This window comes from Dermochelys coriacea, chromosome 2 (genome assembly GCF_009764565.3).
Source record: "Dermochelys coriacea isolate rDerCor1 chromosome 2, rDerCor1.pri.v4, whole genome shotgun sequence".
Taxonomy (NCBI): domain Eukaryota; kingdom Metazoa; phylum Chordata; order Testudines; family Dermochelyidae; genus Dermochelys; species Dermochelys coriacea.
This window is the reverse complement of record NC_050069.1, coordinates 214,062,535-214,078,224: the sequence shown is the minus strand read 5'-3', so window position 1 is coordinate 214,078,224 and position 15,690 is coordinate 214,062,535. Positions and strand designations below refer to the sequence as shown.

Genomic DNA, 15,690 nt, shown 5'->3' with positions numbered 1-15,690 from the left:
CATTGTACAAAGCACTGTGGAGATGTGTAATAAAAAACACCAACTCTCTAGCGCAAGGACTATCTAGGACATGACAACACAGGTGGATGAGAAACTATGTCAAGCAAATCACACAGAGGTCTCAAATCACTGTCTAGCCAGCTAAATACACTAAGTTAAAATTCTTCCCTCATCTGTATTACAAAATTATTTATATGGTAACTAAATCAAACTTTTATGTTTGAGTATTAAGAGACTTGGAAGCTATTTCTACATGCTTTCTGTTTGACAAATAATTTGTTAATTCTTTACATCAATCAGTCTTCCATTTGCCAGATGGTTAGACAAGCAACTAGCAGAACAGATGCCAATGGCAATGACTTCAGCCTATGCCTGGATTAGTTTCTTGCATCTAAGCATTCATTATAAGATAGTGGATGGCCAGTTCCGACCTTTCTATCAGGTAGACAGCCATTTGAAACTAGAAATTGATTCAAACAAAAACATAAGAATAATGTTCATACTGCGTCAGATCAACGGTTCATCTAGCCCAGTATCCTGCCTTCCAACCGTGGCCAATGCCAGGTGCTCCGGAGGGAACAAACAGAACAGGCCAATTATCGAGCAATCAATCCCATTAACCAGTCCCAGGGTCTGGCAGTCAGAGGCTTGGTTAAATAGCTATCTAGCTCTTCAATCTTTGCACTGCCCAATGTTTTCTATGTTTTCTCCAAGAATCTGTTCCTTGAACTATCAGCATTATTTACGTAAGTACATAATGTACCTTTCATACCAAGCAGTCTGTGGATCAATGAACAAATGATTCCACTCTCTCCTCCAAACTATTAACTTATCCACATCACAGGGACATTGAGACTTCCATAAAAGCAATAAAATGTTCTGATATCTTCAAGTTGAAGATTGCTATAGATGTGCAGAATATTACTAGGAACCGGTTATCAAAGTCACTCTAGCCAAGAAAAGGTCTCATAGCTTAAATTCCTGGTTTTACTATGGTTCCCAACTCATTGATTTTACTTTGGGACAATGTGCTGTGACTCCCTAATGAGAATAAAAAAGGGCAATTGAGCCGATACATGGCTGAATCATCTGGCTGGACTCTTAGTTCTTCAAGCACTTGACATTAAAGTACCTTGCTTGCCCCTCACCTCGGGAGTTGTGGGCATTGTCACTGAATTTCTCCCTTTGCCCTTTTTCTCCCAGGCTAAAAAACTGCTGCCTTTAATCTATTCCCAATATGTAATGTGTCTCTGTTGTCTGACTAGTTTAACGGCTCAGGCACTTTTGGAAGTCAGCCATAGTAAAACAGACCTATCTCACACATTTTGTTTCTGGAGATTCACTTGTTTCTAGAGGACTCGCACTAACTTTTCCTGGGTAGTTAGCTGCCCTCGTTTCCATTCCCCAAATTCTCTTTCACTGGTTGCATTTACCGTTAGCAGAATGTTTGGGACATAATACCTAACAGATCCTTAGGAGGACTGGATAAAATGAATCACTTAACAGCTACTGCCAGATGGTGAAGTTTTTTGTAAACTTTGGTGTGTGTCTGGGACCCAATTCTCTGTTGCCCTACGTACCAGAGTAAAATGGGTGTAAAACACCACCGTGTCAGAATGATAGTAGCCTACACCCACCCAGCACTTGTGTAAATGACTACACAAGGTGGAGGGCAACAGAGACTGAAGCACCTAATTTTTTTTCCAAGTTTTTTCTATTGTTTCTACATGAGAAATCAAAGGCCTTGTTTATCCTTGCAGGAGTATAGTGGATTTAAGACCACATAAAACCTGAAATCTGAGGAAGGGAGAGAGAAAGTGGATTTGTAGACAATGTTTTGCTAAATAAATAAATACATAAATAAATAGGTGTTTTGCTATGATTTTGCTGTTTTGTTATTTAAGCTCCTGCCACTTAGAATATTATGTTTTATAAAGATTTTAAACACCTCCATCCCATTCACCTGATGCTCAGAAAACTTCAACTCCAGTTCACTACTCTTCCAAGGAGCCTTCCAGCTAAAAGGTTTGCCTGAAGTTTGTTTTCCTATGTCTGCATCCTTTAGGGCTTACACAAAGAAAGTTGTGCCAAACAAGAAAAAATCATTTTCTCCTATGCTCTGCCCATTTGATACAGCAAAACATGATGTCATTCACAGTTGAGGGCATGTGTGGGATCAAACCCTTACTGAACATAACAGCATTGCTAACCCACAATATTATGAATCTCATGATATTTGGGTATTGTCTCGTAGTGCTGGTAATTCTATGAGAATCTCTGCTTTCTTTTAAGCAAAGTAAATCTCTAGCTCTCATGGTTGAAATGAAAAGCTTGAAAACATGACCTCAGTGCTCCCTAAAGGCTCAAAAAAATCAGAAGGCCAATACCCCCTCTTGTCAACACATACACTTTAAAAAAAAAAACCCTCATGTTTTTATAGCCAGTTTCATTATTTCGGGCCAGACTCATGATTTTTTCAGTGCCTTGAATTGGCAATTCTGCATAAACAGAGATCTAATTGTATAATTAAAATTATCCTTAGGAATTAAATTGTTCCCCATTCAGATCCTAACACTATGTCAAGTGAAAACTCTAGTTAGCCCTTCCTGAAGTAGGGTATCAAAATGATTAACAGAAATTAGTATGTGAAACTGTTGTATATGAACAATTCCTAAACTCAATGGACCATAGGAATTTAAAAAAAGCTTTGCAAGAGAAATAGTTATTGGAGATACTTAAATACTAAAGTATCCAAATATAGTGAATTGGGGAGGAAAAACTAAAACAGTACAGATGGAACATTTCATGAAACTAAACCTTAATTAGTTTTGAAATATTTAGTAAAAGTAGAGTCACTCTGTTTTCATTACGTAAGTTAATTTTCTTTTCTCTGAGGGATACAGCAAGAAGTTTGAAATTAGAAAAGTCAAGGTAAGTGATTATTAGGGCAAAATATAAATACCAGCTCCCCTCCCCCTTGGCCAGAGATCAAAGACCATATAAATTAGACATAATATGGTATCTTGGAGGATAAAAATGAAATAAAATACATACATATACCACCTTCATGTAGCAACTAGTAGATGCATAATTTTGTAGATTCAACAGAAGGAATAGCTTTTTAAAGAAAACAATTCTTGGGCAAGTGTTTTTATTTTGAGTAATCTAAAATGATTAAAGTTCTTGTTGTGAAGTCTTACTATCAGTAATGGTAGCTGAAATAAAAATGCATATACATTGTCAGTGAGCAGCTAATGAAATCCCTGAAGTGTACATTCTGTAACAAAAGTGTAAATTAGCTGAAAATAGCCATAGTAAATAGTTTACAACAGGGTCAAACAAATGATATCTTTGTGGCTCCAAGATCTCAGAACATCTTTATAATGAATGTGGAACAGCTGGAATATCTCTCTCTCTCTCTCTCTCTCTCTCTCTCTCAAAGGTAACAATTGTGCTTCCATTGCAGACTCAGCTGCTGTGAAAATAAACCCAAGGGAAAAAGCCAAAGGATAAAGGATTTTTTTCTAGTATAGGTCCAAACATGTAGAATAGTTTGAGGAAGGCCTGCAGTTAATTTGTATCTCACATGGCTTTATTGCTTCAATCTTTTTAGAATGTAGGTGCGAATATGAAACTGTGCCATTAACTTTTTTTTAAGAAGTGAATCTGTCCCCAGTATTTACCAATGGAAATGACTTTGCAGACTTCTTCAGCACTACCTTTGGCAATTGTAACAAAAATATTCCTTTGGTAGATAGTTACAAATTATTCAAGCTCCTAATGTTACTAGGTAAAGCAGTACCAAGTAGTGAATTTTCAGACTGACATGTGATATAATGTTCATCTTCTGATGGGAAGGTTATTTTGAAACAAACCAATTACAGACTCAGCAAAAAATATTGTTAATTCTTTATTAGTGTAATATTTTTTTCAGCTTTTCTGTTGGACAGAGCATAACGCAAACTCCAAATAAAAATTTAGAGTCCTTTGCCAGTAAAAATGACCATAACATTCTGATTCATGTTCGTTCTTTGTTAGTCAAAAGGAGGGGAGGGGAATATCATTAGAACAATTAGGCACACAGCTGACACTTACTGTACAATAATATGCACAAGTCATTTATAACAGCTATATTCATAAGATGTGCTCTTTAGATTTTCCCTTGTATTATATGAGCCATGCTCAGTTGAGCAAAGATCACTGATAAGAGAGATTACAAGGAGTGTCAAACAAGACTTTTAAAACAAGTCCTTAAATAAACTGATGCAACCACAACAGAATGTAAGTTGTTGGGTTAAAGAGACAACTTAACCTAGACCTCAGGACATTAAAAATGCATTTATTTTACAATTATTCAAATACACATGCGTTAAATGAAAATATTGCACAAAATTAAAATTTAGATTGTGGAATTTTTTATTTTTTTACCTTCTTAAAAATTTTGGTTCACATTCTGGTAGCATTAAAGTTAACTGTTTTGTTCTAGCCAACACCAGCAACACAAGCTTAGAATGAACCAAATGAAATGTTCAACTGTTCATTTTCTCTTAAAATGAATTAAGGCTAAAATAAGTGCATTTGTTGGTCCATGGCGCAATTATTTTCAGCGGCTAGTAACAGCACGCAAATGTTAGGAGACAGACCTACCCAGTTAAGTGCTGTATTTTAACATTCAGTTTTGGGGCATTTACAGGATAATATATCACATAGATTGGCAGGGTTGATTATTTTAAATGGTCAATATGTAAACCATTTCAACAGCACACAAACATTGATAAAAATTATTTATCTTTGATGGTTCCTGCCTACAGTTAAGAAACCACATTCTGAAATAAAATAGTAGAAGACAAAGCCATATATATATATATATATATATATATATATATATATATATATATGGCTTTGTCTTCTATATATATATATATGCGCGCAGTAAATGCATTAAGTGTAATGACTTTATTAAGCCTGGCACATAATGTACAATTTGTGTTCCTGCAGAAGTAATGGTAAAATCTCCTACAATATGAGCATGACCATTGTTCTTCCAGAAGTCTAGCCTAGGTGCCTGTCGAGAAGAGGCATCACAAGTTTCAGAGACTACCGTATTATCTTTCTGATTTCAAAGTATATATATAATTAAGTGATTTACAAATTTAACTCAAAAATAGAATTTGGTATAGTTATATAATTATTATTTTACTTTTCTAGTCTGTATTTACATACATTACCTTCCAATAGTTGATGTATTGTGTGGACTACCAAACACAAAGCCTGCATGACATCTTGTCCTTTAGATTTCAAGTGATACATACTGACATGGGAATAAGATTTAGACTGACATGTAAGCAACAGGAATTTCAATGATGGCCATATCTATTACCTTATATAAGAATGTGAGGAAAAATTGTTAATTCCAACAGCACTTAATTACTATGTTTCTTTAGAACCTGGTAAACTATACATAGATGGAGCAATGGGGAAGGAATCTTCCACATGTGCTGTCTTTTCCTTCCTGGAATTCATAAGGGAAGGGACTTAATTTACTGTATGTAGATCTGCAAAAAAGAAAAACAAGTGCACTTGAGCACATGTATACTATATGACAATGACAGTGATACTCACTACAAGAGAAATACAATGAAAAAAAATCTGATTGAAATCTAAGAGAAAAAAGAAAATCAGTATGGAAACTTGATCTCTTTTGATTCCACACCCAACCCATGAGGGCTTATTTGGTTCCTCCCCTCAGAACGCTCCCATAAAAGTCCTCTTCCCCATCCCTCAGACAATGGAACCATATTTTGTTCTCATCTGGGCATGAGTTACTACCTGAGGACCTTGGTTCAGTGATCCATTAAATATCCTACTTAGTATTTAGTATTAGTATTTAGAAAATATTTGTAAACATTTTTAAAAATGGAAAAAAAAACAATGGAGTGTGTATGGTTCCCATCCTTTGTCCTAGATGGTGGAGCTCAAGATAGAAGGGAGTCCAAAAAGTAGGATGCAAACTCTGCCATATACTAAGGCCAAACAAGTGTAGTTAATCTTTATTCTTGATCAGACATTAATTTTTATGGAAGTAAATGGATAGACTTGGGGCCTTTGTGTAGAATAGGTTTATTTATTAAAATTTTACATTATGCAAAAAATAAAAAAGATTGTTATTTAAAAAAATATTTGTAGTTGTATTTCCTTTTTCTATTTTCATATATACATTGTGATGCATTCAGGAATTTCCAAATGTTTGCACATGACTGTTTAATGAAGTCTAGAGGAATCTTGTGTAAGTCAGGCACCAAGAAATTCTAGCAATTTATCATGTGAGGGGTACATAGCTATCCTAGGGCTATTTTAAATGAAGTACAGTACAGTGGGCTTTTAAAAACAATTCTTAGTTTTACGGGGAAAAGTTGTGTGTAACTTGCAAATATCTACTCTTTTAGTTTGGTGTCTATCTTTCTTGGAGCATGTATCCCATCCCCTGTCACTGCCAACCTACTTGAGATATGCTTCAATAATAATACCAATTGCACAATTTCAATAAAATTTGTATGCCCCTTTTCCATTTAAATTGCATGCAATCTGTATGCCATGTGCCATAAGAACAGAAGAGGGCCCTTAAAGCTACAAATTCATCAGAATAAAGGGTCTATTTTCTACTACACCTCTTCCTTGCACCACTGAAAAACAAAACCAACCAAGATATGTTAGTTTATTTTTTCAAAATAAACGAAGGTGAAGTTAACTGAGGTGTAAAAGCCATGTTATCTCAACCTCTACTTAGTGAGTGTACTCTTGGGGACATACTGTAACTTTTTTTTTTTTTCCCAGAAACCAGCTGTTCCAAAGACTTCTATTCCAAAGCTCAACCTTTACACGAATGTTGATCAAGACCCACAATCATAATGCAAAACAAACCCCACCTGATTCTCACACATTGCACAATCTCCCAGTGGTAAACTAGTCAAATCCCTCATGGTCACTGTAGTTGTGCTTTGCTTAGCCCTCAGCAAATATAGTCTGGCACTTTTCATTGCTTGCAAACACCGATTCAGTCAGGAATGGAAGAAACTGACATTCCTTACATAACTGGCCAATATTCTTCTCAATGTTGCATGAAGATGCACCAAATCATTTGAGACACAAATCCCCTTGTGGTAGTGGTTGCAATATAAGTGAGGATGAGTAGATCCACAGGTCTTATGGATATATTAATAATCTAATATGTGACATTAAAAGACTGGTGCAGAAACAACAGCAAGTGAGTTTTAAGCCCCAGAGAATATGGCCATGACACTAGTCCTGGACAAACAAACAGGAGCTTAATAGTTTGGAGTGTCACCTTTTCTGTAAGGAAGGCGCTTGAGTAGATTGTAGTCTCTGCTTGTATCTCTGCATCTGCTCTGACCGTGAATGCAGTTTGCTGAAGAGCTCATGGAATTTATATTGTGGAAATAAGGTTTCCAGGAAGCCCTCCAGAAAGACATATACCATTCTCTTATTTAGTTGAGTATGCTGAAACATTTCAAAGACGCGAAGAATGCCTTTCCGTGTTGTCTCAGCACCTATGATGTGCTTCAGTTCATCTACACAAATGACAAGAGTTATAAAAGTAGTTTTATACATATTTTAAGTACATATAGCTTAACTAATAGGAAAGGTAGAACTCCTTGTAAATCAACCATTGCAATATTCAGACAGAATCCTATAGAAAAGGTTTTAAAAGGAATGCAGCTTGAAGGCAAGAAAAAAAGTTGTTTCATTACAGTAGTACAGATCTCTGAATATGACATGCAATTTTATTTACTGGTCATACATATGCAAAACAATGTTATACATTTTACTGTCCCTTGGTATCTACACGCAGTATGCATGTCCAAGACTTAAAAATTAAATCTTTAGTTTAAATTAATACTGAACTGGTTCTAAGAGAAATCTCAAGCTGTCAGACTAAATCAAAAATATTCAATCTTATTATAATCTGTTAAAAATATGGGCTCAAATAGATATTTAATTTCAGTACTTTAGCTTCTTTCACTTTTAAATAAAGATTGGGACCCCCCTACTTCAACTTCAGTAACAATATAAAATCCAGTAATGTACAATATTAGTAAAAATATTAAAAATATTGAAAGCTCACTCACCTGGCATTATCTCCAGGAGTTTAGTTTTCCCTGCCACTCTCGTTCGCATTCTAATATCTTTGTCTCTGCGTGGAACAGTTTCTGCTAAAATGCCATTGGGCCAAAAGGCATCTCTGTAACAAATACAAAAACAAGACTTTCAAAACAAAGTTCTTTAAAAAAAATATCCATTTTTTAAATCCTGTGAGCTACCTCATAGCATAATGTGAACAAACTGAAAGCATTCAGAGATTACGTTAACCTGCAAAAATCTTCAATACTCAAAATGCTTTTGTTAATCATTTGAGGTGTAGTTTAGAACTGGCAGAAGAAGAAAATAAGAATTTCTTGCTTGTCAATTCTCTTTAAAAGGAACATAACTCAGCAATGTTACTAACAGTTGCATACTACTCTCTATGTACTCCAGTATGGGAGTCTGTTGCTTGAGCCTCTTGGGAAAATGTACACACCCACCCCTTCTCTGCCAGAAATATCCAAATACAGCTGAATTTATTAGCTATATGTCACTTGTCTACAAATCACTTTATATCAATGAGTCTCTCTCTCTTTTAATAACAACTTAGGCTCAAATTTTATGGTAGTAAGACACAAGACGATAACTTGCTTTGGAATGTTTAATCTGTGTGACAACAGTGCTGCTTGCATTTTTCACTTTTAAAAAGGGTCCAAACCTTGGGCTTCTTTTTATTTCTATTTACAATTAGAGGACATATAGACTCTCAGTATTCTTAATTGGACAATTCAAGGAGAGAAATGAGGAAAGAGTAAACAATCCTGCTATCCTATCAATGAAAACTGCCTTAAAATTTTGTCTATTAAAAAAATTTACTTTTACGCTTGTAAAAAAGTTAACTTCTTAGTTTCAAAAGTACATTATCTAAGGAAGCTTATGGACTGAAAGTTCTAGTCTCTGTAATTGTCTGCCTGCCTAGCCAATCTGCCTTTACTCTATCTAGTCTATTTGCAACTGCTCTGTTGGATAAAATGACAAACACTGAAGTTACCTCACGCTTGAGTCCATGCTATTTATTAATGACCAGAGTCGGAACAATGTAAAATCCACATTTTGAGCGCTTACATTGCTGACAAAGCTGTTTCAATTTGGTACATAACTGCACTCATGCACATAAAACATGGATCACAGTCTGGGGATCTATTCTACCTTTGGAGAAGCTATGAAATTCACTCAGTAATTCCAGTGAGAGATGAAACTTCTGCAACATCTTCACATACAGTCTTGACCATATCTATACAGACTGGAAGAGTGTCCAGAAGACTAATGTCACAGAGCCTTTGTTATGGGGTCTGTTAGTACTATTCTTTACATCTTTAGGTATTTCTCTCTTCAGATGAAAATACCTGTCAGATATCCATCTTCTTTGCTCAACAGGCAATCTTTGTGAACCACATTTCTGAAGAGCTCATCCTACATATCTTATTGCTATTTTAGTGTGTTCTTGAGGCTTCTACAAAGACAGCATTCTAAAAGTGATGTAGTACAAATAGATTCCCTTAGCTCATAATTTTATTTAAAAACTGATGATTACTCAATGGGCTGAAAGCTCCAATGGAAAGTTCAAGTGTTATGAATGTATAGACAAATATTAGTAATAACCTGAGGCAAGGTTTTAACTACAGTAATTGTTGCTGCTCCTGCTATAACGTATTAGAGACCAGTCAGCCTCACCTCAGTCCCTGGAAAAATCATGGAGCAGGTCCTCAATGAATCAATTTTGAAGCACTTAGAGGAGAGGAAAGTGATCAGGAACAGTCAGCATGGATTCACCAAGGGCAAGTCATGCCTACTAACCTAACTGCCTTCTATGACAAGATAACTGATTCTGTGGATGAGGGGAAAGCAGTGATATGTTATTCTTTGACTTTAGCAAAGCTTTTGATATGGAAACACACAGTATTCTTGCCAGCAAGTTAAAGAAGTATGGGCTGGATGAATGGACTATAAGGTGGATAGAAAGCTGGCTAGATTGTCAGGCTCAACGGGTAGCGATCAATGGCTCCATGTCTAGTTGGCAGTCGGCATCAAGCGGAGTGCCCCGAGGGTCAGTCCTGGGACCGGTTTTGTTCAATATCTTCATTAATGATCTGGAGGACAGCGTGGATTGCACGCTCAGCAAGTTTGCAGAAATCTGATGAAGTTCAACAAGGATAAATGCAGAGTCCTGCACTTAGAACGGAAGAATCCCATGCCCTGCTACAGTCTAGGGACAAGTGGCTAGGCAGAAGTTCTGCAGAAAAGGGACCTATGGATTACAGTGGACGAGAAGCTGGATATGAGTCAACAGCATGCCCTTGTTGCCAAGTAGGCTAACGGCAGGTTGGGCTGTATAAGTAGGAGCACTGCCAGCAGATCGAAGGATGTGATCATTCCCCTCTATTTGGCATTGGTGAGGCCTCATCTGCAGTACTGTGTCCAGTTTTGGGCCCCATGCTACAAGAAGGATGTGGAAAAATTGGAAAGAGTCCAGCAGAGGACAACAAAAATTATTAAAGGACTGGAGCACATGACTTATGAGGAGAGGCTGAGAGAACTGGGATTATTTAGTCTGCAGAAGAGAAGAATGAGGGGGAGTTTGATAGCTGCTTTCAACTACCTGAAAGGGGGTTCCAAAGAGGATGGATCTAGACTGTTCTCAGTGGTAGCAGATGACAGAACAAGGAGTAATGGTCTCAAGTTGCAGTGGGGGAAGTTTAGGTTAGATATTAGGAAAACCTTTTTCGCTAGGAGGGTGGTGAAGCACTGGAATGGATTACTTAGGGAGGTAGTGGAATCTCCTTCCTCAGAGGTTTTTAAGGTCAGGCTTGACTGGGATGATTTAGTTGGGGATTGGTCCTGCTTTAAGCAGGGGTTGTACTATATGACCTCCTGAGGTCCCTTCCAACCCTGATATTCTATGATTTTATGATACCCCTTTCCAAAAAAGATAAATTTAAAGAGAGTAACCACAGAATATTCTCTGTTCAAGTAATGAATAATTTATATATCATAAAATCTTTACAAATCAGGATATAAACTACCTATCTGAATCTCATTCAGAGGCAGAATTTCTGGTGTGAAGTGACAGCTTAAACTGATTCCATTGCTGAGGTAGGAGGACAATCATTAAATATTAGTTGACCTGTACCGGTATAAGTTTATATACTTTTAAAATAAAAACGGTATCTATAAAACATACCTGAAGCGTTTCACTGCATCTGCTACTTGGTCAGGAGAAGTCATCGAGTCAACATGATCAACTATTTTTCTAAAATCAAAGTGAGACGAATCAGTGATTGCTTTCATTTTACTTTTCAAAGGGCATCAGGAAGCAGAGTTCTTTAAGTAAAGAGTGCTTAAAAGTAGTTAAAACTTCAAACAATATTCAAGAAAAAACAAAAAAGTGCATCATCTCTCCTTTTCACCATTCCACAGACAGATTACATCAAGTTATCACACCAGAAAGCCTCATGTTCATTCTCAGTCTCATTTATGATTTAAATTCACTCATTTTCCTTCCTCATTTTGAGTACTTCTAAAGTTAAATATGTTTACCCCAACAGAAGTAGGAAAGAAAAAGGATGAAGAAGGGTGGAGAAGAAGCAGCATACAACCCATATTGCCATTAGGTAATTTACCCTCTTTCCCATTCTACAAACAGAACATTAGATCATTACATCACATTGATGCAGAAAGCAGAGCAATTAATGAATTTTCAATTTTCAGCCACTTGATATTATACCTTTGTTTGCTAGACTGAAGAGACCATTATCAAATTTCTGTTTCTCATATAGGTATGTACAGACTGCAATCAAGTCACCCCTTAGTCTTCTCCTTGATAAGATTACAGATTGATTCTTAGGTTAGATTCTTGAGGCTGAAGGCATGTTTTCTAATCCATTAATCACTGTTGTGGCTTTTCTCTGAATCCTCTCAAGCTTCCTCTCAGCATCCTTCTTGAATTGTGGACACCACAATGCGACACACTACTTCAGCAGTGCCAAATACAGAGGGTAAAACCTCTCTACTACTCAAAATTCCCCTGTTTAGGTATCCAAGGATAACATTAGTCCATTTGGCCACAGCATCTGACTCATGTTCAACAGATTATCTACCATAACCCCAAAATCTTCTTCAGAGTCACTGCTTACAGGATAGAGTTCCGATTATGCAAGCATGGCCTACCTTCTTTGTTCCTAGAATTGTTTGCTTGTGCCTAGTTTATGAAACATCCAGATTGCTCTGTATCAGCGACCCATCCTCTTATTACCACTTCCCCCAATTTTTGTGTCATCTGCAAACTACCAGTGATGATTTTTCCATTTTCTTCCAGATCATTGATAAAAAAATGTTAAAAAGCATAGGGCCAAGAACCACATCCCTTCAATGATCATTCACATTTACAATTACACTTTGAGACCTTTCAATTAGCCAGCTTTAAACTAACTTAATTTGTGTTTTATTAATTTTGTATTGTTCTACTTTAATCAAAACGTCGTTAAGTACCAAGTCAAATGTTTTACAGAAGTCTATTACATCAGCCAAACTAGTACTCTCACCAAAAAATAATATCAAGTTAGTTTGACAAGTTCTATTTTCCATAAACCCATGTTGATTTGCATTAATTAGATTACCCTCCTTTAATTCTTTATTTATCAAATCCCATATCAGGTGCTTCATTATCTTATCTGGGATAGACATCAGACTTACAGGCCTATAAATACCTAGAACATCCCGTTCACTGTTTTTAAAATAATGCCACAATATTAGCTTTCTTCCTGTATTCTGGATCTTCCTCACTGTTCCAAGACTTACTGAAAATCAGCATTAACCGTCCAGAAAGCTCTTCAGCCAGCTCTTTAAAAACTCTTGGATGCAAGTTACCTGCACCTCCTTATTTATTAAAAAGTGTCTAATTTAGTAGCTGCTGTTTAACATCCTCCTAAGATAGCAGTGGTATGGGTAACATACTGTGTTACACAGTATGACTTCATCTGGATTGTTTCCAGAACAAAAATATGTATTGAACAATTTGACTCTTCTGCATTAGTAATAATTCTCCCATTTCCATCTAGTAATTGACCTATACCATTGTTAGGATTTTTTTTGTTCCTAATATACTTAAACTCCTTATCATCTTTAACTCTGGTAGCCATAGATATCTCCTTGTGGCTTTTTACTTACTTTACCAATTTTCTACAATTCCTAGTTTCTGATTTATTTTCATTACTATCAACTTCCCCTTTCTTCCATTTATTATATATTCTTTTTAATGTTTAAAGCTGCCTTACCTTCTAAACCTGGTTGGTTTTAACCAATACAGCCTTCTTTTTTGATTGTAGGACTGACTTTTAAAAAGTGTTCTTAAATAATTCCCAATCATTAAATTGTTCCTCCCGAATTGATTTGGCTCAACTGTTTTCAGCTTTGCGAAATTGGTCCCTTTAAGCAGTGGTTCTCAACCAAGGATCTGGAGATCCCTGGAGGGCCATGAGCAGGTTTCAGGGGGGCTACCAAGCAGGGCAGTATCACACTCACTAGGGCCCAGGGCAGAAAGCCAAAATCCTGGCATATGGGGCTGAAGCTGAAGCCTGATCAATATAGCTTTGCAGGGGCCCCCCCTGTGATATAGGGCCCAGGCTTGCTACCTCCTAATGCCGGCCCTGGTTTTTATATACAGAAAAACGGTTGTTGTGACACAGGTAGGCCGTGGAGTTTTTAATAGCATGTTGGGGGAAGCTTTCCCTCCCCACCCCCCCTTACATAGTATAGGCAGGACACAGAAACAAATAATAGCAATTTTAATAGTGTGTCACTCCTCCTTCCCTTTTGCCCACTCAATCCTTATTAGATTATATTGATTGTTTTTAACATTCCAGTCACGTGAATCGTCTTACCAGGTTTCAATAATACCAGCTACACTGAATTTATGTTCACAAATGAGCAACTCCTAGCGCTGGTGCACAAGCAATTAAAATTTTTCTTTTCTTCATGTTCTTTGATTCCTTAGTTAATTTTGTTCTCAGCACCTCGATTTTGTAATGAGTGCTCATATCTCCTCTTTCCTTCTTCACCACTCTTCTGAGTTCACTAGAGTCATCTTATCTGCAAGATATCCTGCAACGCAGTATCATTAATGCTGATATGAACCATCAGTAATGGATCCTTGCTGGTGAACTTCAAAAGCCTATCCCATCTTAGAGCGACATTTCCTATCTTGGCTCCAGGAACGCAGCACACCATCCTGTAGTCCACCTCTATCTTCCAGAATGTGCTTCCAATTCTTCAGAGAATTGAATCCTCAACAAGGATAATTTGTTTTGCTTAGATGGTTGGAGATCTCGGTGGGCAAGCTTGATTTTCTTTCAGATTTTCATCCGTGTCCCCCCTCATCTCTCCCCGTTTCCTTGGATTGGCTGCATTTTGAGAGATGTACTGCACAGTTTCTACACTATGGAATTGGAGAGAGGGGAAAATCATAGAGGAGGTTTGGCAGTTTATAACCACCAGAGACAAGAGGTCAAGGTGGCATACTATACAGCTGGAGACAGATGAGATGGTAGGTTGTGGCCACCAGAGAGAAGAGAATCAGGAGGAATTCCACACAGCTAGAAGGTTCCAACTGATTCTAGCTGTGTAAAATTCCTCTTGATCCTCTTCTCACTGCTTGCCATCCTCATCTATCTGCAGTTGCATAGAATGCCACCTTGACCCCTTACTTCTGGTGGTTATGAACTGCCCAACCTTGTACCTGGGAGCTAACTCATCAGCTTTTCTGATTTTCAGTAGCATTTCTATTTCACCTTCCAACCCAAGAATCTTTTCTTCCATTATAGCCACCAACTTCATACAGAGGAAGTACCTCCTGGCTTCAGGCAGGCAAGCAAATATGGCACGTCTGTTGCAGGTCACACCACGGTTCCATCGCTGGCCATTGTGGAATCACACATAGACCTGGAACTGGAAGGAAAGCCTCACACCCTCCCTCTCCAAACTCCCTCTGAAACTCTCCTGTTATCCGCCTTTGTTTGCAGCTCTCAAGTTTGCCTAGCAAATGACCTTTTATATTAAGTCTCCCTATTTACCTCAACTCCACCCCTTACCACCAGGGTATGATTAACCACTCAGACTTCAAACAGCAGGGCTGATCAAAGGTCCTAGGGTCAACGCACACAGCCCTTACCAAGGCATCAACACAACCTGTCTCAGCTGCTTACTCGGGGGCTCATACCCAGCTACACAGCCCATTTGCAGAGAACAAACGCATCACTCATCAAGTTCTGCCACCTCCAAGCACATAAAAAAAATGTTTGGAGATAGCTATAGTCTCCCTGCTTCTAGGATGAAGAGGGTAAGTGAAGTTATTCCTTATACAAAATTAATAATTTACAATTTGCTTTGTCTTCTGCTTCTTGGTGGCTGGAGTCATGGAATTATGTAATAATGTCCTATTAGTGAGATGGGGAAATGGGAGATTAGAATAGTGCTATTTCCCCCCCATCTTTGAAACTATTTGCGAGACAGAATACTAATTAAACAGAACTGAGT

At 37.3% G+C, this 15,690-nt stretch overlaps 1 protein-coding gene across 4 annotated transcripts in view; it reads right to left on the bottom strand.

Moving 5' to 3' along the window:
• Nucleotides 1–6,350: 6,350 nt before the first annotated feature.
• SNX13 (sorting nexin 13) overlaps nucleotides 6,351–15,690 on the bottom strand; it is a 169,641-nt gene continuing 160,301 nt past the window's right edge. For all 4 annotated transcript variants that reach the window (XM_043509219.1, XM_038390132.2, XM_043509218.1 and 1 more), the window contains 3 exons: nucleotides 11,342–11,410; nucleotides 8,148–8,260; nucleotides 6,351–7,589 (listed from right to left, as the gene is read on the bottom strand). In XM_043509219.1, the coding sequence (XP_043365154.1) occupies nucleotides 7,342–7,589; nucleotides 8,148–8,260; nucleotides 11,342–11,410 (430 nt within the window). In that variant the 3' untranslated portion in view covers nucleotides 6,351–7,341. The remainder of the gene's footprint in view (nucleotides 7,590–8,147; nucleotides 8,261–11,341; nucleotides 11,411–15,690) is intronic.